This window comes from Haplochromis burtoni, unplaced genomic scaffold (assembly GCF_018398535.1).
Source record: "Haplochromis burtoni strain Fernald_Lab_line unplaced genomic scaffold, NCSU_Asbu1 Contig_134, whole genome shotgun sequence".
Lineage (NCBI taxonomy): Eukaryota > Metazoa > Chordata > Actinopteri > Cichliformes > Cichlidae > Haplochromis > Haplochromis burtoni.
The window spans coordinates 1,314,200-1,337,782 of NW_024582495.1; the positions used below are offsets into that span (position 1 = coordinate 1,314,200).

The 23,583-nt window shown below is 43.1% G+C and overlaps 1 protein-coding gene across 8 annotated transcripts in view; it reads right to left on the reverse strand.

Annotated features, from left to right (window-relative positions):
• The window catches only part of camta1a (calmodulin binding transcription activator 1a), a 281,386-nt gene that overhangs the window by 37,126 nt on the left and 220,677 nt on the right, over positions 1–23,583 (reverse strand). For all 8 annotated transcript variants that reach the window (XM_014336280.2, XM_005930734.3, XM_042224288.1 and 5 more), the window contains one exon: positions 3,300–3,453. In XM_014336280.2, coding sequence (XP_014191766.1) covers positions 3,300–3,453 — 154 coding nt within the window. The remainder of the gene's footprint in view (positions 1–3,299; positions 3,454–23,583) is intronic.

Consider the following 23,583-nt stretch of genomic DNA (forward strand, 5'->3'; position numbering starts at 1 on the left):
AAAAAAAAAGAGAGAAAAAAGGAAAAAAAGCAGATAACAAATGTGAGGGGCAAGTTTCAGCTAACGTTATTACAATTATTGCACAAATTGTGTTTGGAGGTTAAACCACTTTAACCTCTTGACTTTGTATTATGTAAATATACAAAATAGTACTAATGAAATGATGCTAATAAAGATAACAAGGCAAAATGGTGTCGTGAATTTCCGTCCATAGCAAAGCAACATGGAAGCTTCAGGACAGACGAATGTCTGTGCTGATGATCAAACTCAGAGAGGGTGACAGAGCAAGAGTGAGAGCGTAATGCAACAACTTACATCCGCCATGCAGCGCCATGCCTATCCTATTTGTCCAAACAATCTTGTTTCCCCTCTGCCCTGATCCCTCATGCCAGATTGCCACAGCCCTGTTCATCTAGACGGGTGTCACCCCTGAAGGCTCTGAGTTGTTGACGTACAGTTACCACCGTGTCTGCCTGTCTGCTCTTCTCACTGAGGGTTATATTATAAAGCAGACATGACAGGAGCACTGCCACTAGGTTTAATCCCAGTGGAAGCAACAGCCCAGGCACCAAACGGCGACCTATTCATATGATCATTCTGATGATTGGATCCTGTCATGAGCAGCATCATACAGGCCTAATGACAAAAGCAGTTGATGCTGGGCATCTCCCACTCGGTTGTCTCTGCACCACTGGACATTATATGGGACAGCAGAGTACAACAGTTTATATGATGGCCAGTGCTGTCTGTCTTGCCTTGGTCTGTTCTACTCTGGCCCTGTCTGTCTAGCCTGGAGACAAGCCTTCTGTCTGTCTGAGTGTTTGTTAAAACTGCTCATGCGCTATCTGTCAGCAGGCTTGGGGCATAGCTGCAGAGTGCTGCGTGTTTATTGCATTAGACCAAAAGAGTGAATCAAGCTGGCTGCCTTGTCTATGGAACTGTAGCGTGACTGTGTAGCGATGCCCCTCTCTTACCCCCACCCTCAGTCCCCCCTATCTTCTTGCTACTTCTCTTTCTCATCAAACACCGCGGGGTGTTAAGGATGACGAGGTCAGACAAGGCCATGTTTCACAGGGCTTATATTTGAACTACTGTGTGTGAGCATTCGTGCATGTGAAAGGTTTTGTGACTGAGAGCAAGAATGTGTGTGTGTGTGTTTTGTTGTGGAGAGACAAAATAAGCTCAACTGATCCATGAAATCCACATTTTTCCTTTGTTGTTGTTTTTTTGTATCATTAGACATGTCAAATGGTTTGTGCAGTGAAATTTTGTGAAAAGCACAACAAAAAGGGAAGAGCAAGACAAAGGGGGGCAATTATTTTGGAAAAATTGGCATTGATTTGGAAAAAATAACGATTTGATTTAAAACTAAGAGTGTGCTGACAAAATTCAGCTTGTGAAATTGGAACCATCATCGGTTTCTAAGAAAGAAAATAAGAACAATTTCCAAACATAAGCCAGACATGAAAACACTGAAATGTGTACTGTGGAAATTTTGCGCTTTGCATTTGATGCTCAAACCCTAAAGTTTAAATTTAGATTTTGTACATTCCTGATAAAGTGAGAAAATAAAATTGTTCAGCTGGTTACCCATGCATTTTGTCCCGATAGTTTCACTATACAACCTAAACGGCACGCATAAGTTCTGCTACGTTCTGTTATATACGAAGGGGGAGTCTTAAAACTACACACACATTTGAACCCAACATCTTGAAACAAACACAACAAAATAGAAAAATGACTATATTTGGGGAGCTAATTTATGATATAAATAAAGCATGATTCACAGAGGCCAACTTCATCACAAGTTTTGGCTTCTGCTCCCTGCGTTGAGATTAAGGTTGCTATCTCACATGGCCACTAGATGGCAATGTTGCTCTATCATTGAGTTCATGTTGACATGTCTTGTGCTCCAGGAGAAGAAAGACAGAAAGCAGAGACAGAAAGAAGGAGAGGGATTTTTTTTTGCTCTTTATGTAGCCCCTCGTGTAGCCTGGCAGCTAGAAGGCATCTCACACTCACTCTCTTTGTCCCAACAACTCCCAAAGTTAATGACTTTACGCATTACTGCAAATGGTGCTTGATTTTTACATTAAGCCACAGATGTAATGAATACAGTAGGCTGTTGTTGCTCAGCGACTGTCCTGAGGTAAGGCTTTATGTTAAAATGACCTAAAACTAATGCTGTGATGAGGGTAACAATACAGCCTAGACCCCAGTGATGATGGCCTGGACTGCCTATTCAGTATGCAGGCAGCACGTGTGTGTGTGTGTGTGTGCTTGTAAAGCTGCTGACACCTTCCTCTTTACCTAGCCACATCACCAATAATTGGCCATTGGAATATCAGTCACAGCTCTGCTGGCCCCTGCCAGATACGCCCGAATCAGAGTGTGGTTGTTAAAGGTATCTTAACAGCTCTCTGAAAGATTTTCAATGCCCCCACAAGGTCCCCTTTTGGCTATTATCATCAGCAGACAAACCCTGACTTTTTTTTTTTTCCAAAACATTGCCTCGATCTTTGAGCAGGTCGAGAGACTCATAAAAACACATAATGCAACTCACAGAGCATTAGTAAAGCTGATTAACAACAGAGATCAATCCACTGAGGGGGGAGAGAGACAGAAAGAGCCAGATAAGGGGTGAAGGGGGATTTCTGGTGAGTCAGACATTCTTGCTCCCACGCACTAAAATGAATCAATAACCAGCTTGCTGCCCTCCTCTGCTTTGACTTCCTTCATGGACCAGAGGGGAGATGTACTCTCTCAGTCTGGCCGGAGTGGTGCCAGAGGTCTAGGGGAAGAGCTGAACTTCGACCTCCAAGTAAGAGACAGCTCCAGGAAGAGCACAAGCACTCATTTAAAATTGCAGGAATACTAGCCAAAGATGTTCTCTGACTGAGGTGCTGAGGGCACTTAGTGTACCAGCTATAAGATAATAGGACTGGAACATAAATAATCAGGCAAAAACAGCTGCCAGTAGTCTTTCCATGCATGCACATGCAGGTGTGCATAGAGACTATTAAGGCCTAATTTGCTGTTACAGCCTCTGCTCATATTAAAGGCTATGAATAAAAGCTAATGCATGCATAGCCCAAAACAGTATTACTCAAGTTCTCACACATGGACTACTGTTGTTCATTTTGAGATTAATGGACACAAAAAGCTGCCCAATGAGGCTGCTCTTCTGCATGACATGATTAAAAAGCTATTTCCTTGTTTGTAAAGAAGTCATTTTAAATTTTAAAAGTGTACGTGTTTCCGTCAAACAAGCTGCCCTGCTTCAAAATTCCTCAACTCACACATGGGTTTGAGCTGGCCGATCAGTTCCTCCTTGGTCCACTTGGCCCACTCTTTCTTGTCTGTATTGATGGAACACAGAATAGGTCCACATGGTTTCCCACAATCCTCGATCGCTGGAACATTCAAATAGTGGACGAGCACAATATCAGGGTTCTGTGGGGAAATCAGAGGGAGCAGGATGGTTACACAAATGCAAGAAATAAAAGCTTGATTTGCAAAGATGAAGACTAGAAACAAGTCAATTTATCTGCAAGGACAGTTAGAAGATTTGTTGAAGTGAGATATTCAGTCCTTCTAAAAAAGTGAGTATTCTTTTGAAATAAGTGGTAAAAAAAATTCAGCTCATGCATTGTATTGAGTCAAATAAACTCAAAACCAGCTTGTCAATTTTTCTTACACTCTTTATTTAATTCTTAATTTTAGTGAAAAATTCTCAAAACCAAAGCTACCAAACAAGATAATAATACACAATCTCACATTCACAACTTCAGCAGTTTTACAAGTAACACATCAAAAGATATTCAAATTTACAGATACACACACACACACACACACACACACACACACACACACACACACACACACACACACATACATACAAATATGTATATATATTTCTGTACATGAGAGGGAATCGGGCCTGTCTCATAAATGACAGATATTCAGCATAGTGCGGGAAAAAATTGAGACTTTGGGGATTGATAGTACACATCATGCAGTAAACTGTAACAAGTGCTAAACAAGTCCTCGATAATCACCAGCGGTGAGACAGCACCTCTCTTTGGACTTTCAAAGCAAATAGGCTGGTCCCTGTCATTTTTTTTTAAAACATCAGCTTCATCAGACTAATCTCACACAGACAGCATGTTAACAATTTCAAAATCAGTTTGTGTTTTGCCAACAAATAGACCCGATTATGCAATTGCACTTAAAAACAGAAATGAATAATGATAGTTGATAAGGTTCGATAGGGTAGAGTGTTAATAATGATTATTAAAATGAGTTGTTACTGCTTTGAAAAAACAAACGTGTGAATGTGTTTATGTTGATAAAACACACATATTTGTAATAATTTCACTTAACAAATCCAGTGTGATTACTGGGCAGTCTTGAAACAAGTTAGCACAGCTAATAACAGTCTTGATGGACACAAGAGGGCTTCAAACATCCACATACTGTGTGATGTGCATGCAACGCAACCAGCTTCTATAATTACCTTTATAGTGTACAATTTGTTAAGATAAAAAAAGACCCATATTTACATAATCTTCTGAACATTCTTACATATTTTTCTGTTCTTGCATAATATATTATTCTCAAAATAGATCAATTAGACATACAATCACAAGGCTTGGTTAGATTAGGATTTTTTTGCAGTGCATAGTGGATAATCTGTTCCATGGTTTCTTAAGGATATAATGGAGTGATAGTGACACATGCAGTACTCGTAGCTACTGTGTCTCAGATGAGAGGGCTTTTATGTGGAACAAGCCAGCTGGTTGGTGAGAAGTAAATGTTGCTGAATTAGAAACCCTGCATGGTATCCCTCACACAGACAACAAAGCCCAAGAACAGAAGAGGAAATGCACAATCCAAAACATAGCCAGGCAGCAGAACAAATCTGGGATCAGAAATCTGCAATAATCTCACTCATTATGTGACTGTATCTCTGCATCTCCAAATGTGTGATTGGATGCGTATACTAGTGCGTGTGCTCATTAATGTGTGTATTTGTACGTGCATATGTGTGTTAATTACAATGTGTGCTTGTGTAACACACGTATGGCATTTTGTCAAGTCCTCCCACATGGTGAGATGATGCCCTCAATTAACTCTGCCTGTATTTACCAAGTCAAAACTCAATAATTTTCCGCCTGCAAATTGTTACTGGGTTACCTCTGCAAATTCTCTAAATTGACAGCTTATGAATAATAGGTAGCGTTTAAAGGAATGTTGTGCAGGTGTGAATAACATCCATTCACTTCTGTATTCATAAAAAGCTTTGATTACCCAGCTCTCACAAGGAATGTTCTTATTTCAGTCTTTATCATTTCTGTTTCACTGTCAACATCTGATTGCCACTAAAACCAACAAAGACAAACAAGGTAAAATATCCCCATACTGACACATACACCTGACCCATACACAGCCAAATGTGCAAACACACATATGGGTACAACCACAGGAAGAGATGCTCTCATTACATGGTCTCTGGGTATGCTTGTTAATCTTTTCTGAATGTTTGGCCTTGGAGTGTTCCTGTTGGTTGAAAGAAACAGAAGGAGATTTATTTGTCTTTTACAGAAGTAAATCACACAAAATCACACTTACATGTGTGCATGCAATTGCAGCTAAATAAGATGCAAGAATGGACAAACCGACTGAGACCTTGATCGAGAAAAATGCTGTGACAACACGTGCGTGACTGCAGTTTGAGGCTTCATCAGTACTAAGTGGCAAATAAATCAAGGTGCTGCTACTGTAGGTCTGTGCTCCCTCTCACTGTGAACCATTAATCTGTGACTATGCCCCCCTCCATCCCCAACCACAATCTCTTCCACCGCCTCCCACCGTCCCTCTGATTTTCCTTTTACATCAGGCAGGGGTGTGGTTGGAGGGACACACAGATACACAGAACCAGTTACTTCTGTGAAAACGTCCCAACATGCGAACAACTACCATCTCTGATGTGTTTGGGCACTCACGGTTCAGCAGTACATAATGCAATCTATGGAAGACAGATGACCTTCCCTCACCACTAGCAGCAGAAGCTGGATCTAGACATTGCTTTGTGTTATCGTACTGCTTTCCTTGTCCCCTGTCATTGGCATGGACACTAGGTGATGACTGCTGCCCTGTTTGGATGGAGATGGCACAGGCGGTGTGCAATGCCCCCAGATGGCATCACCAGCTGTGTCAATAGCCAAGAGATGCCCTCAATCTTTACTTGGAATGAAAGCGCAGAATGTAGACAGCTTCATTCAATTACGAACGTACATAAATGTATGTGGATCTATGGGCACAGTCGGGAGTGAATGTGCACAGAAATAGAGCACATGTAGAAGTGTGCGCAAACACACAAGCGCACACGAAAACAGACTGAGCAAGGACAAACTAATTAGCATAGTGTAACAGACACACATGTACTCACAAGACACATAAGGCTTAGTTGAACACAATCATACACGTGGATACGCACAATCTCCTTCCTCCAACGCCCACACTCCCAGCTGTTTCCTACCTTTTCACACATAGCTACACAAATATGCACACACACGTATAACACGATCAACACAAAGGAAGAGACCATGAGGTAGTCTTATAGCTCATCCAAATATAAGTAATCTTTATGTTCGCGTTTTACTATTAGGAATTTGCTACCTATTGTAAACCAAGAAGAGAGCCAGAGGCATATAACGTCTGGAACTTTCACTCTTTTTTCAGTCTTGTTTTACTTCTTTCTCTCCTCTTACTTTAGAACATATTTAACAGTTCTCTCTCAACTCAGGCCTACCTCCACTCAAAGAGGAAAACAACACAATGAAAGTGTAAAGCGTCACATAAATCTATCAGGATGGTAATTTAATTTAATTTCCTGCTGGCTGCTTTCTTTTTCCACAGTGTAATATCAGTGAGTTGGTTTTCCAAGTGTAGGGGGAAAAGGCTGAGGGTGACTTTTTGCCTGGATAGTCTTTTTCAGAGAAAATGAGATCTCATTAACTTATTGATTAATTGTGTAATGTAGTCTTTGGTTGTTTTTTTCCTCTTATTTCTCGTGCAAGTCTCAAGGCAGAGCTCCAGCCTCCGCTCTGCAGCGGTGGGGAAGACTAGAACAGAGTTACAGGAACCTGTGGTGTGCATTTGCATGTGCAAACATTTTAGCCATTTTAGACAACACCGCCATGGATGAACTGGATTCATTGTAAACAACTAGAGACAGGCAACTAGAAAACAGATTCCTACATCAGATGTATTGACCTCACAGAGTTCTGTCCTGAAGATCATTAAATTAGTCTGGGATTATATAAGGGAAGACAGAAAAAGTAAAACAGACTAAAAAGGGGCTGCTCGGGTCAGGTTAGGTCGGAGGATTGATTACATAATGTGCACGCAGCACACTTTCATGCACACTCTGAATGGAAGCACGGAGAACTGGCCAGTAAAGAGACAGACGGGCAGTAAAAACTTAATGGGTTTTTTGACAGTTCCACCCATGCAGTGGCTCACTGGGATTTGTCCTTGTATGCCCGTTGACCAATACGCAACTGTGTATTTGTATATTATTATATTCTTACATGAGTCTGACATTGCTTGTCAGCATCTGTGCCAATCACTCATATGTATTAATCCATGAATTTATCATGTATGCATAAAATATAACATGTGTAGCTAGTATTTTGATGATGCTGTGTTGTGTTAATGTTTACTGCGCCTCCCTAGAACAGATGGATAGATGTTGAGCTAATTACTAGAGGAGTCTTGGGGAGTCAGCCATGGGGGCGGAAGGCCTGCTGTGTGGGTGGTGGAGCTCCTTCCTGCCCCTCCTTTCACCGATCTCTCTCAAAAACACAGTGAAAAACACCAACATACAACGGAATGAATGCACATATAAAATAATACAGTCACGCACACACAGACAATTACAGTCTAATATACAACGCACGAGACAAGCATGAAAAAGGTGTAGTGCCAACACTCACGCGCACACACATGCATATGCAAGACATCGCCATCGCAACCAAAGGATAAAGGTGCTGTTGTAGCCAGGCAACAGGTTTCTCTGGCACCCACGCACTTAGAGGCAGCCAGTGCTCCTACGATCTCTCAGTGAATGCCTACCTCCTCCTGAAGTCATACACCCTGCTCTACTCCAAAAGACAAGGAGGGAGAGAAAGGGAGAGAGATTCGCTGATGGAGCTGAAGACGGAGTTAGATGTTGGTGGAGACAGATACAATGACCTTCTACTTTGTGCTGAATGTATAATAGTGAATGTGCGTGTATAACTGCACAGAGATATAACGAACTGAGACTCGAGCACAAATTACATCTGTTGGTAAAATCTGGTGTGAGTGGTCAAGTGATGTGTCGGCTGTCTCGTTAAGTCTCTGTGACCTTGCCACAAGTGTGCCACTCTCTTGGAGTTCTTCCATGTAGCTGCTCCTCCAACAGTCCACCATAGCTCATTAAGAGACAAAAAAGGCAAGGGAAAGAGAGAATTTGAGACAGAGATACATGGAAAGACAGAGGAAGAGAGAAAGAAGAATGAGGGTAACAGCTCTTATATTGTCATTCAGGCAGCTCTGCTCCATGATTGTACTCCACCATAGTAGGCCTCGCTTTCACAACTCGTGCACAGGAGCGATAAGAACACCATTAACATGAAAGAATCTTAATTGAGAGGGGATGCTTCATGGAACAAGGATGAGCCAGGGAGTGAAGGAGGGAAACCTTGTTCCACTCTGATAAAATAACCGACACTGAAAAAGTGGGGGGATTCAAAGTCTGTCATACTGAAGGAAAGTGCAGAGCAGACAGGAAATTAGGTATGGGAAAAGCCCCTCTTTCCACTTTCAGGGAAATAAGCAAAACACTAAAAAAAACTGAGGCAGTTCAGTGTGGAAGAATTGAACCAGCAGGCTATAGGATATCCATTTCAATACAAAATATCAAGAAAGCAGAAGCAGTCAATTGTTTTGTCACAAACATTCAGCATCAAGGCATAAATACAGCAGGGATGGGTGAGGATGTCTCTGCCTTTGTATCGGAGTCTGCCTACATTAGATTATAAATAGCATTTGAATGAGCGTCTAGAGGCAGATTTCTGTATGTTAGTTGGTGTATGTACATCAGTATGCGTGCAGAATGAGTGCAATGAGCTGTGAGTCTGAATTGAGTGCACTGACTGCATATTCATGCTGTCTGTATGTGCGGTGCATATTAGAATTTGTTGTTTGCATCGTTGCATTTGCCTGTGCGGTTTCATGTGAATATGGAACACCTGTGCACCGGATGTATGTCTTGCATGTCATGTGCACACAGTCTGCAGAATAAGTACGAGGGGTGATTAAGGCTCTCTTCACTTGGCTATGCGGGGGCAGCTGCCCTGGCAGTGGCATGGTGATGGATAGCATCGGGTGCCAGTCATTAGGCAGCCTCCTGGCCTCTGGCACTGAGGTTGCACTCTTAAACACTGCCCTCCCCCGCCCATCCCCAAACACCACCGCTCATTTCAAGGTCAACTGCCTCTGTGGTGATATAAGTTCACCTTCACAAGTCACAAGACTTCTTCCTTTTGTTTGGAACCTTTATCGTTCCCTGCCAAAGGGTGTGTTTTGGAATGCGGGGGTGGCTGGCTGGTGCCTTGCCTCATGCCGGCACACAGAAGCACAGACATGCGCACGCAGTTCATCAGCACACACGCAAACTCACACTCACAAACACACACTGAGGTAAACAAAACCCTATGTCAAACCCTCCCAAATAGGTAGCAAACAGCCCGAAGCTCCTGTCGAGGTAGCAGAGCAAACCCCTATCTGAACCTGCTTCTCTCTGGGTTATCTATGACAACCTCTTTGTTTAAATGTTCCCAGTTTAGAATACAGACACTCTAATTGGGGTGTCTAGAGTCAAAGCACAACTTAACTGCTACAGTTCACCTTCTACTGCATCTAGCTCTCCATCAATTACAGCACTGCCTGAGTGCCAAGCTAAAATGATGCCTGGGGTGAGTATCAATCCAGGGTAAGAGTCAGTTTAGAGGGGGCTTTCTTAATGTGAACTGCATCAAATGCCTGTGTCCAAGGTATGCGAGAGGAATGGCAGAGCAGGGGGCACAGCAGGAGATCCTGATTTAGGGAAGATTCATACTCCACCTCTTTACTTCCACTACCTAGTGTACTGGCTGGGAGATATGAAAGGCAGAACTTGGAACTTTTGAGGACCAGGAAGAGGCCAGCATGTTTGAGTGTGTTTCAGAGGAAGCCAGGGGCTGAAGCCTGTGATGTTTAATTCAGTAGCACATAATCACTCCGATGGAGTTGAGAGCGGGGCTTTAAATAACTCAGCTTAGAGGGGCAGAATGGCTTCACTCTGGGTGGGGGAATGCAAGTTTGTGTGTATGCGTGTGCGCGTATGTGCACTTGTGTGTGTAATTGTGGAGATATGTGAGTGCATTTTGCAATTCTACACGTCTGCGAGAATCCAAGAGAGTGCTCCACTATTTTTGTGTGTGGCTCCTCCCCGCTTTGAAATATTTTATTTGTGCAATGCACCACAGTAAAAGGTGGAGTGTGTTTGTTGCCTTGCCAAGTATCTGCATGCATTACAATAAAAGTGCAAAAGGCCAGTATTCAGAGCCTGAATATGGAGGAGCATTCTGGATGCCAAACAGGCAGTAAGTCAGGCAGTAAGCCAGGCAGTGAGGCATCGAAGCTCCTTTAGCTGCCACAACACAACTCACAGTTTACAGCCCACTTATTCTTCCTAAGGCCCTTACAGAACACACTACCCTCTCCATTAGCTGCGGTGGTCCCAAGTGAGAGTCAATGCTACACAGGGGCAAGCTGAGAAAGGGCCAACCGGAGCCCAACTGACTGCCATAATGGCCTTAGCAGAGCCCATGGCAGTTATCCTAAAATTCAGTGGCCAAGCAGGTGACACCAAGTAACATGGGAGTAAAAGCAGGGAGAGAAAGTTAGTGAGCCCTCTCAGACATAGTGGGGCTTTAACCATGTGTTCTCTCTCTTTATGGTTCTTTTCTTTTGTTTCCACCTCACAATAACCTCACAACCCCTGGCTTTCTCTGAGTCTTTTTCATCACCTCGCTCTCTTATTTTCATCTCTTCCTCTTAGGGCATACTGCAATTCATTTGGAGGAAGAAACATTGCTAATGCCATCTCTCTTTACTCCCTCTCTTTGGCTCTTGCTCTCTTTCATATCAGTGCTGAGTCTGATTTGTTTGTGCGCGTGTGTTGTCTTTCTCTCTGTGCCAGTCGACAAGGCGTACTATTTATGTGCCTCTGCCCATGTCTGTGAGCGAATCAGGACTTCACAGGAGCAGCCAGGGGAGTGAGATGTGCTGGTGCATTTCTAAACAGGGAGTCACAGGGAGGACTGATGTGTGCCCAGCTGCAAGACGGTCCAACCTGGCCACTATCTTCCTTCGCAATAGCTCGCTGAAGAACAATAGATAACGCCACTGGTCAGCATCAGAAACAACTGCTGGGGTTGTATCACAGAACTGACCCAGTCAGGCACAAAGTGTTGTGAACATGAATGCACACATATGTAGATATGTACTTACACCACAAAGCATCAGGAGCCTTTCACACATTGACAACAGTAGCCACAGGACTGCTGAGCCTGTGTCCTCTGTCAAACAGGGTGAGGGGTTCATTGTTATTACTGGGCTGGATAGTGGAGCAGTCCCTGAGCTCAGCTTGGCAAGACCTCTCTCTGGAGATATACGCAGAAACCTCTGCACATGCACATGAGCAAACACACACACACACAAAACATACAAATGGGTAATCAAACGTCTACCAATGGGGGAAAAAAAATGCTCAAATGGTTTCCTAGCAACCAATGGTGTGTACTGGGTCCACATGAAAAATGAAAAATAAAGACAGTGTGTGAATGGGTACTTGTGTGTGTGTGTGTGAGACAGAATGAAAAAATAAGGTTCAGATTAACAGTGCACATTAGAAAGATATAGAGGTGTTTTTGGACTGAAGTACAGAGATGAGACATTGTGCATTGAATAAGAAAAGGTAATGAAAAGAACAAAAAAGGGGGGAAAAAAAGCTGCATCAGGGACCTGCCACTCTAATCGACAAACAGCATTTCCCCAGTATCTCAACAGGGGCAGTGTTGACTGCGAGTTGATCCAAGGAACAAGTCTGCAGACAGTTAAGGTCATGGTAGTGTGATGTCGAATCACAGTTCAAAAAGATTGCATCATGGGAATAAATCAGTAGCTTACAGACTGTTACAAATATGTAACACTGCAGGGAAGGGGATTATGCACAAACCAAAGCAATGCCTTCAGGAAATGGCCTAAAATGCAGTGCGCCATGTTTAAATGTAAAACACAGGGGGTTGTGCTGTACCAAAGTCACACAATCAGGTGAGAGTAGTGGTTTATAAAATTGCTACAGAGCACTGCACAGAGAAACAGATGAATCTCGTTTTCCAACCACTGCTGAACATTGTAACTAAAACACAAGTCCCTTTTAAAAATGATTAAACAACAACAACAACAACAACAAAAAACCAGAGTTACATTTTATTTGTTTATCTATGTGCTAGCATATGAAATGTGAGGCGCAAAGCAGCGTGTAATAGCGTGTGTGTGTTTCCACAAGATACTACTCTGCGTGTGATTGTGTACGTGCATGTGTCGTATGTCTGTCTGTAAAATTGTGCGTGTGAGCTAGAGAAAGGCATACTATCTCCATCCAGCAGCTGCCACAAAAAGGCTTCCCAAAACAAGTGCAGGGCCGTGACAGAGACAGAGCGACCGCAACCTTCTGGTGGTGTAATAGGAAATTAATTGAGACCATCAATATGGTATTAATCATTAAAGAACAGGTGCTGAGGTGGCACTTTGCTGACTGCTCTGCTGTTGGCAGCACTCACATACACACTTAAAAGTAAAAGTTTGATCTGCTGTTTTGCAAAAAATGTAGGTGGGAACAAAAAGAGAGGTAGAGAGAAAAAGAAAATGAGGGAAAGAAAGTCCCATTAAAACACAAGAAGAGAGAGTGGGACCAGAATGCCCCAGAGCGTCAAACAGTGCTATTCTGTCAAATCCCGCTGGTGTCACAGAGATATGCACAAGGTGTCCTTTGGTGGTGGTCCAAGGTATTGGACGGCAACAGATAGTGCTTCTCTTTTGAACGGTTACAAAGTCCACATTAGGAGGCTGGAGGGCTGGTGGTGGAGTAAGTTGAAATGTTGTTTGCCAGAGAGACCATGTTTGGGTTTTGGGAGTTCACTTATCCTTACTGGTTTGGTTTAGATGCCAAAAAATATTCAATTAGTTTTAGGAATAGACAATGTTTTGGGTTCAAATATGCTCAATTATAGTATCAACCCTGCAAATTAAAGAATTACTTCACCAAAATCTTTTGTTTTGCTTTGACAACAAAACGAATATTGTAGGATCAAATCAATAGCACACCCACAAAGAGTAGAAAACCAGCTCCTGGAAGCACATAACACGTCACATCTCTTTCAGCGCAGGACCAGATGTGACCCTGGATTCACCAAAGATAATCAGATGTGAAAACTGGATGGGGTCCCCATCTTCAAGGTGCACCACCATCTCACACCTTCGTGTCCAACTTCTAGTTCGTCTACTGAGTCAGCTGGGTCCCTTCAAGCAATCACTAGCTTGGATCCCCCCAAAAATCCAGATTTATAACATGAAAGAGAATGGACATGCCATTTATCAGTAACCTATATTTGGACAGCTTCAAAATACTTCAACCCAATTTGTCTCATGAAAAACAAATGCACCTGATGAGTGACAGAAACAACACTGCACATAATCATTTGTATAATATCGCAGGGCTAATTCTATTAGTCTGTGTTTCAAGTAACACACTGTGTTTTGTGTGATTTTGAGCTTCTGAAATGCATAAAATAACATAACATAACATAACAAATGTAGGGTATAAAGTAGCAAAAAGCACTGTAAAAAAATTAAAAAATGTCAGGTAAATATTCATTAATTCCCTTGGAGCCCATGTTTCTTATAGCAGCTAATTCATCATAAGATAAAGCACAGTGAGGACTCGAGGGCAGTGTTAATCAGCCGGAGGTGAGCCAAATTGCAGAAACTACAATAAGCTGTTAAGCACACCACGTCTTCAAATTGTTCAAGGTGTGTCACTGCGATGAATGCTTCTTCTTATGAATAATACATCACACACGTATACATAAATATATCTGGAACAAACTTTGTATATGTGTCTATGTGATGAGATGCGCACAAAACATGAGCGTATATCTGTGTTTGGGGGGGTTGTACTTAGCGGCAAAGTTCAATAGTCTTTAGGGATCGCATAAAGTCTTCCAAAGGCACCTTACCCCAAACCCTCACCACTCCATGTTTGTCAGTGTCAAGGTTGAGCCTATCAAATGTTTATGATTCAAGAGCTGTAGATAAGACAAAGATTGATCTGGATCGAAAGGCAAATAAGATTGCCAAAGCCCAGAGTCAGCTGAAAAGCCGGCAGAGGGAGCAGAGGGGGAGGAAAAAAGAGAGACTTAAAGGAGAAAATGCATTAACACAGGTCTAGCCCTGGGAGAGCACGGAGTATCGAATACTTCCTGTACACATACTGAATACTTGGGGAGAATATGGATCCCCCATCATGAGCAGCTGACTGATGCTGTATCCGTGAATGCACATGTGTCCGTGTTTGATCTATGGCACACGTGGCACAAAGTTTTAGAGTGCTGATGTGATCCTTGTGATGTGACTAGCACTGTGCAGACAACTGGGAGAATAGGACACCCTGTCTCTTTTCACCACAGTGGCAATAACATATCAGGTTTAATTTACCATCTCTAACAGTGGGAAAAAAAATGGGAAACGATGTCATCAAATAGAATGTTTTTCAAAGGCCAGTGTTATGCATGGATATGTGTATTTGTGTGTGCATGTGGGACAGATAGGGGGATAAGACCCTTTGATGAATTTCCCACTGGCCCTGGCCAGCTTGCAGAAGCGGAACAGAGCAGAGGCCACCAGAGAGTTGGGGTCTGAGCCCCGGGGCCTGTTTTTTCCCACCCTTTCTCAGCCTGCCTTCCCCTTACCTCCTCTGATCAATACTGGGTCCTAATCACTGAGGACAGTATGGCAGTCCTCTCTTTCTCTCATCTCCTCTCTGAGTTTTTCTTCTCATTCTTTTTCAACCTCTGCCTCTATTTCTAGCATAAATTATGCGCACTTGCTTTTTCTCTGTGAGTTTGTATCAAGGATGAACGCGTCCAGATGTGTCCCCACTTTTCCTATATTAGGAACACATATTCTGACAGTGTTTCTATGCATATTTGCAAAAGCGAGCCAGTTTGAATCTCTGTAAATATGTGAATAGGCTTATACGAGACTGTTAAAATGTGTGAATGTGTCTGTGTACAACAAGATAAGAGAATATCCTTGAAAAAGCAGCACCAACATAAACCCCAGTGAATTCTATGAGTAGCATGCATAAACTTGAATAATAACACATCCCCTCATTTAGGTGGCTTTATCCCAGTTATCTAATTGCTCATGTCTTTTTTCTTTAATAAACTAATGAATGGAGCTGGGTTAAGGCCTGGAAATACATAGCCAGCAATAAGAAGCACTGCTTTAAACCCCAAACTGCATCAGAACAGCTGAATAATTTGTAGGAGAAATAATTACGGGGCAGAAGAGCAGGCATCAATCCTGGAACACCGACAGTGCCCTCGCTGGAAACTACTTCACCCATAAGCCAAGGCTCCATTAGGTATTGTCTAGGGCCCACAGGCTAATTTGTTTGCATCAATAATACATTCAAAGGATTTATCTAACTTGCAAATGAGCGTTCATTTACTGGTCCAAGAGGCAAGGAGGAGAGCAGGAAGCAAAAGTGAAGGTGTAAAGGCTGAAGCAGCTGGTTGCGGGTATCTGGGACACAGTTAAGTCTGCTGTGCAGCAGGATGGTGGTCCATATCTAGCAGGTAGTTGGCAGAATTCAGATATGGTTGCCTCTGACATGCTTGGCTAACAGCCAGTGTTTATGTAGGGCAGAGATGGGCCAAGGTGTGAGTGACCAACCATTGGAAAGGCATTAAAAATGAACCAGAGAGTCCCATTACAGGCACAACATATTAGCTTCTCCACCAAATATTCTCTGATCCCATGCCAGATGAAAAGATGACAAAGAGGAGTGTGTAAGTCTGTGTCTCTGTTAGAAGAAAGGGCTGTGGTATTAGTCAGACATGGTGGGGTACTGGGTTCCCCAGTGCCCTTTGATCTCTGTTCTGTGCTGTCTCCCACAGGTGATACCAAGACACTCAAAGCCAAAAGTGGAGGTGGGGTTTAACAGAAGTGAGCTATAGAGAGAGAGGGGGAAAACAGAAGAGACGAGAGAGACAGATAAGTATGGGAGAGGAGGAAGGAAGCTGGCCATGAACATATGCTGCCTCCCCGTGCCAAGCCCCACTGGCTCAGGCAACCCACGCATACGCTGCACTGCTGCTGCTGTTACCACTCCAGCCCTCTCCAACACCAACACCATGGCACTACTTAGTCAAACAAAGCTGGAGAGATGAATCTGGAAAGAGACCGGGTCTCCCCAGTCTCAGCTCTGCCAGGGTAGGGCTGCTTGGCTTGGATAACACAGGCTGATTATAGACACACACACATACATATACAGAATAACGGCTTTCAGCTGTTTGGCTAGTCACCCCCAAAATTTGTGACTCTTCTCGTGTGGGCCACCATATAACACTATGATAAACTGTGAAACAGGACACAGATTTTGTAATTTTCTAATGGGCTTAATCTTTTTCACTCTGAAGAAAGATTGGTGGAATCTGCAACATATAAATTCTTCATGCAAAAAATTAAAAAGAAGAATATAAAAAATATATTTGATTCAGGACTACTGTAGTAAAGGGTCTTAAACCTTTTGTTGATAGAACATAAAAATATTAGTACCCAATTATGCCAATTCACAACAATAGTCAAACAATAGTCATCTTAATGCACTTATACCTATATTATTAGTTAAAAGCCAGACAGAATTACAGAGAAACTATCCACTAGCAGTCACAGGAGGATGTATAGTATGAACAGTGTATGTATAGTACTCATAACAAGCACTGTAGTCTTATACTTAGATACTTCTAACTATACAATTTATCAGACATGAGAACAAAAACTGTCCTTTAGTAAAAGACAGCTAAAAAGACTGAATGGGAGGAATGTTTTCTGTACTGGCTGTCTAGCATTTCTCATATGGTTTGAAAAACAGTGTATGTGACCTGCGTATGTGAGACAAAGACAAGAGCACTGTGGTTACTGGAACTTTTATGCTTGACGTACTTTACACCTAAAGGTATCATTAACACTAGCAGTCTAAAGGCTCAATTCGGTTTTCATTGCTTAAAGATTTTTTTTATGCGCCAGATTAAAATTCACAGAAAGGTCACACACTGTTATTTTTATAAAATACCTGATAGGAGTTTTAAGTTGAATCATTTATCTATGAAATATTTTGCGAGACGAGCCACTGCCATTACTTAAAACGCTGCAGTGCGGCCGGGGAGAGGTGGGGGATGGGGGTGGGGGGTTCCACAGAAAAATTTCAAATAATGTCTAAACGTGTTTTTGATTTTTGGTTTTACCGTGTTGTTGAAGGAATGGAGGATGAGGATGGGGGATTCAAAGCAAAGACAAAAATGCAGAAGATCAACCACACAGATGTACCCTGCTTGCTAAAACCCATGTGCACGCACACCAGCATCCTTCTAGACCCATAAATCCAAACAAACCCACACATGTAATAGACCCATACAAGACACCAGACACACAAACACCCTCAGACGTTGAGCTATATAATAACAAATGCTTGTATAACAGAGAAATCAAATTCAGGGTTCATCTTGCAATCTGAGCCTCACAAACTCAATTCCCCTCTGCTGTCTAGCCACTTCACGTTCCACGCCTTTTCTGTGTGAACGAATGGGGTCAGTATCGCCACATAAACATCATCCTCTGCTCTCTCCCCCCCCCCCTTTCTCAGTGAATGGATGCTGAGCACTGGTGCATATCTACGCAGGGATGGCAAGGGCACCGAGGAGAGAAAATCAATACTATATCTCAGCACTAAGCACAATCCCAACCAAAAGCAGCTGGAGTTTGCAGGTTGCTCCATAAACTGGACGGCTTCATCTGGCCGGCCACTGTGTCGGTGGATTGCTACTGTAATGCACTATAGCACAATGGCCTAGGCCAGAGTCTGCCAGACGCAGAGGTACACACACTCGCAGACAGAAAAACGCACATACACAGAGACAAACAGCACGCTCCTAGGGAATAGCAACAGCAATGAGAAAAACTCTCATGAGGCAGGAACAGGGTTGACAAACACACTCTCCTCTCTCACAACCAAGGAAAAGCACCTCAGGACCATTTAGCCCACCCTTACTAGGTGTGTGTACATTCACGCACTTACACAGCTGCACATAAGCACATAAACAGTCACACAGACGTACTATACGTACACACGTTCAGAGGCATATACAGAGACGGCCCTTAAAATACTCGCTCCAAAAATAGCACACTGGAAACCGGACTGAGGCTATTATTATTGCACACACGTCCTGCCCGGTCCCACCAAGGAAAGGGAAGAGACTAATGATTTTCCTGGTGCAAGCAATTAAAAAACTATTTGTCACCTGCCAGGTTGCATATGACGTTAGGGGCCTTGGCAGAGGACCACAGAGTAACTCCACATATACACACTGCACACAGACAAAATGGGTTGCACCATAGCAAGCCGTCTAATGGCAGAAATGGTGCATAAGAAACAGGTGAAGCAGCTAGAGGGCCACTGAAATAAGGGAAGCAAGAGGGAAGAAACAGTACTTTGGATAGAGGCATAGAGTTTTGTAAACGGCTGATTTATCCGGACAGGTTAATACCAGGCCAAACAGAGCCTCAGACAGCACACTGCCATCAGGAAGTCATGTAATATTTAGAATCGAGCCAGTGAAAGTCATTCTGCTGCTGCTGGGTTCCTGGCTAAAATAGAAATGTATATTTCCCCTTCTAACCTACACAACCTCACCCCCCCTAATAACATGACAACAGAAAAAGTCGTTGTCATCCATCTATATCCCTACTATGCCTGTCTTCCTTCTCTAAAAATGCAGGTTTATATACATTTTCATGTCAAATGACTTGGTTTAAGGAATTTGAACACTAAAATTACATTGTGGTACATTCCTATGCTGATCAAGTATTATGCAGTTTACATAATATCTGCTCAAACCCATATGTGAAACTTAGATAACATAAAGTGTTTAATTTATTTTATTTGGGTATCACTGACATATATGATTCCAGTATAAAACTTGCTATGGTGGAGGATATGCTTATAGGGTGAAAAAGGCTGATAAAGAGCTTCACCAAATGATGCAAGGACATTCACCTGAAGCTCTGTATCAGCAAAATAATGAACTTGCGGTGCAGGGACAGAAGGCCAGCTGTCCTGGTTGTCTTCCAGAGAGTGAAAGTGAAGAAAGTGGACTTATTCCTAAAAGACAAGTCACTAAACACGGAAACCCTTTTCATAGCCTGTGACTTCTAAGGGATGTCATAGTCTCATGATCCCGAGCTGCGATGTTCTCCTGTTTTAAGCAGAGAATTATGATGTCTTTGTGAAGAAGTCAAAGTTAGTGCATGCATTCTTGAGCTCTATCTAGACATTGATATTTGTGTTACCAAAAATAGGACCGATATGAAATCACAGTGACACTGACCTAAGTTTTGATCACCACTATCAGGTCTAGATCTAGTGAACGTTTTAGCATTCTTTAAGGCATCCCTGATATATAACGTTCACAAGAACAGAATCAACACACGTTATGTGTGGACTGCATGAAGGACAAACAACCACAAAGATCACGATAAAGTAATATCATGGAAGTTGTATGATGGTTTGGATGCCACATAATGGATACACAGTCTGACTTAAACCAGGAAGCCAAGATTTGACTATGGGTTGTGTGGAAAAAAACTCCTTTATGTATTGGAAGGGACTAGTACATGCAATATGCCTCCTTTGCACTATGCAGCCCTCTCCAGATTCAGCTTGAAGCATACACTTGGCTGAAGTAATTTATGAGGCAGCTCGTTAACGTTAGGTGATTTGCACTGCTCGTTTGCTCCCGCTCATCTCTACCAAATGATATCATCTTCTACCTCTAATCTCCTAACTCTAATCCCCATTCTCAAAGCACCGCCACCCCTCCCACCTCTTGTTTCTTGCGCCTCTCTTTCCCTTCCGCAATTTGCTTTCGTCGTCGTCTTCTTCCCTCCTCCTCCTCTCATTCTCTGTGTCTTCTCAGGTTTGCGTGGGTGTGTTTTGAGATGGGAGAGCAGACAGGGATAGGAGCAGAGCCGTTCCATTGAAGGGTGTGTGTGTGTGCGTGTGTGTTCAATATGACATCTACTCAGATCAAAAAAGACTAAAAGAAGTCTGGTTTGACTCTGAAGGCTTATATGCCCTTGTAGTTACTTCTGCACTGCCCCCTACTGAGAGGGAGAGAGTGGAGGCCAAAAAAGAGATTTTTCTCAAAACATGCAGAGGGGCAATAGCTCAGCAATCCTGGGGAGATGCAGTGGCAGACAAAAATAAAGACACAAAAATAAAGAGGGGACGGGGAAAGATGGCAGGAGTGAAAAGAAGAAGAGGAATATTTATTGGAAGCAACAGATACTGTATGGCAATGATCATAATAGAGTTTGTTACTGACAATTAGAAAAAGAAATTGCATTGTTTTTAATTCATTATAAAACATGGTTGAGGCTCTCAGGACTTCAGTGTTCACTTTAGCTAGTAAATTGATTCGACCACACTGACCTAATACTTTGTCTTATATCCTTTCCACAAACAGTCCTTAGTCTCTTCATCCCTAACCCACAGAGAAATCAACCTGTCTCAGAATAGATACAGCTAACACTCTCACAGAGACTGATTTTTACAATGAAAATTGCCAATTATAGAAATTGCAATCAGAGCTGTTGGTTTGTACATTGATGAGTGGTAGCTGGTTAAAGGGGAATTGAGATCAATATCTGACTGAATGCAGAATGAATGACTCTGGCCCTACCAGAGCTTTTACGCTGACTTCTCTTGCTACTCTTTGTTTGTAACATTCACTTTCCCTGTCTTCCCCCCTTACCTCTCTCCTTTCTTTCCCTGGCTCATCTTTCCCACTATGACACGTCCAAGTGATCGTGTCGGGATGTCAGCCCTCATCCACGGCTAATTGGGGCTCAGAGGAGTAATCAGGGCAGGACAAATCAGACAGTTCTGGTCATTAGCTGTGACCAGTGTTCTCTGGGAAGCTGGGAGATGCGTGCACACTTCTGCCATCACGCCTGAGCCTGCAAAGTGACAAAGGCAGACGCATGGCTTGACATGAGATAGGCCCAGCACAGATTTATTGTGAATCCACTGATGTTCTGTGCTTTCTCACACGCACAGGCAGAAAGTAAACACAAATAAGACTGCCTGGTGACACAATTCCCAGAGATTTCGTATTATCTAATATGGTAGAGGCAGCAAATGGTTGCTGAAGAGAATGTTCATTACAGAGGAACAGAGGATATTATCAAATCAGGAGCAGGGTTTGTTGCACTCGCTAACTCAGACTCAGATATTTGCTTTCGGCTCTGGTTGCAGGACTTTGTAGTTGTTTTAGCTCGTACTGGACAGTGAACAGAGCAGAATAACGTAAAATACTGGTGTCAATATCAATCTTGAAGTCTCGAAATGTAAACATGTCGATGGGTAGTTTACCCGAAATCGGGTGCATGACTCTTGAGCAAGATGAATGTCAATTCGCCTTACTGGCGGAGCCTTAACCTTTCAGGATAACTGAATTATTTAAGCACCACATACCTGTTGTGGGCCTCTGTTTCTCTGTGTGGATTCAGAATGGTTAGGAGGCTGCATGAGTCTATGGTCACGCACGCCTCTTTGGCTGCAGAGTGAAAATGGCAAGACAAATGCAGCGGGGGATTTGTGATAATTGGCGGTGCTGGTGGGCTAGGCGACGGGCCTAGAGAAAAGGTCGCAGGCACTGAGGAACAGATCAGTCTGCCAGGAGGAAAGGAGGTGCCCGGTGCCTCTAGGGTTTAGCTCAACTTCTCCCTTTCATCATATGGAGAGATTGTGCTCCAGTAGGGGCCATTAATTAAGCACCAGTATAACCTTCAATTTGTTTAGAGGTCAGAAGCCCCAGTGTTACTGTTCTGGGCAGAGACAAACTTCGAACTATTTTCTCACTGAGTAGAAACAGGGAGCAGCAGATGTGCTCAGAGGTCAAGAAGCAGAGTTGATAGCAGGGGGAGAAACTTATTTGAATGTTTATGAGTATTGTAAAAAGAGAAGGTTAGCGTCAAAAGAACTGTGTCTGTGTGACTGCACATCGGGAGGAGGAGAAGTGAGGAAAATGAGGGGAGCCACAGGGACATGGCTCACACCCTGACATGCTCGTGAAGCAGCTGTTCTCCTCATGGCTGCGAGAGTAGGGGCCTGCCAGCAGCAGCATCCTGCCGAGAGCACCATGGTTTCCCACCATAGTGCAGTAACAGAGTAGCAAAGTCTGTTGCACAGAGACACACACACACATACCTAGAAAGACAAGCATGTGCAGACACTGATGTGCACTCCCATAGCACATTCTGCCACCTGTTCTCCTGCCAGTCCGGCGTTGAGGTTTGGAATTGAACAGTAATGTCAGGTGTTGCAGTCAAATTCATATGCTATAAATCTGAGCTAATACTCTGTAGAGGTGCATTTCCATTTGATACAAACAACAGACTGCATAGCTAAAGGCAATTATATTTTTACTGCCTCCATTTGCCCTGAGGTTGTAGACAGCCAGTCAAAGCCTCACCAGGTTTTTCTGACTCTCTACCCTCTGAGTGAAATCAACAGAACGATGCCCAGGCTCATCCATGATTTATCTCAGTGAAATATTCATTATGTAGCTTTGCGTAGTCTGGATGTATCTGATGTGAATCTGGACCTGACAGCTCTGCTCCGTCATCACACATCACCTGAGCCACTACGAATCCGGCACCTGTCTCCCAGTGCTCAACGCAGAGGCAACTAAACTGATCCGAATGAATAGAAGACTCTGGTAGATATAAAGAATCCATCTGTCTGCCTTTAGCCTGCAGGCATGTCCACTCTGGAGCTACTGTATCCTGCTTACACACCAACCGACGGATCAGCACAGCAAAGGAGCTGCTCAACATTTCCCATTCAGTTAACTAGGTTGGAAAAAGGCCTCTGTCTTCACTGCTGCTGAGTATGAGGCATGAGGCCTGATGAGTAGGTGTTGGCCCGTGAACATGATGTGCTGACAGAACTGGCCCAGATGTATTGATCTGAAGAGATTGGCGAGCTTGTTATAGGAAGTGAATACCTTGGGAGTTCAAAAGCACCGGGTGGTTTTGATACATCAACAGAGCAAAAAGGGGGGAAAAAGTGTAAAAAAAAAA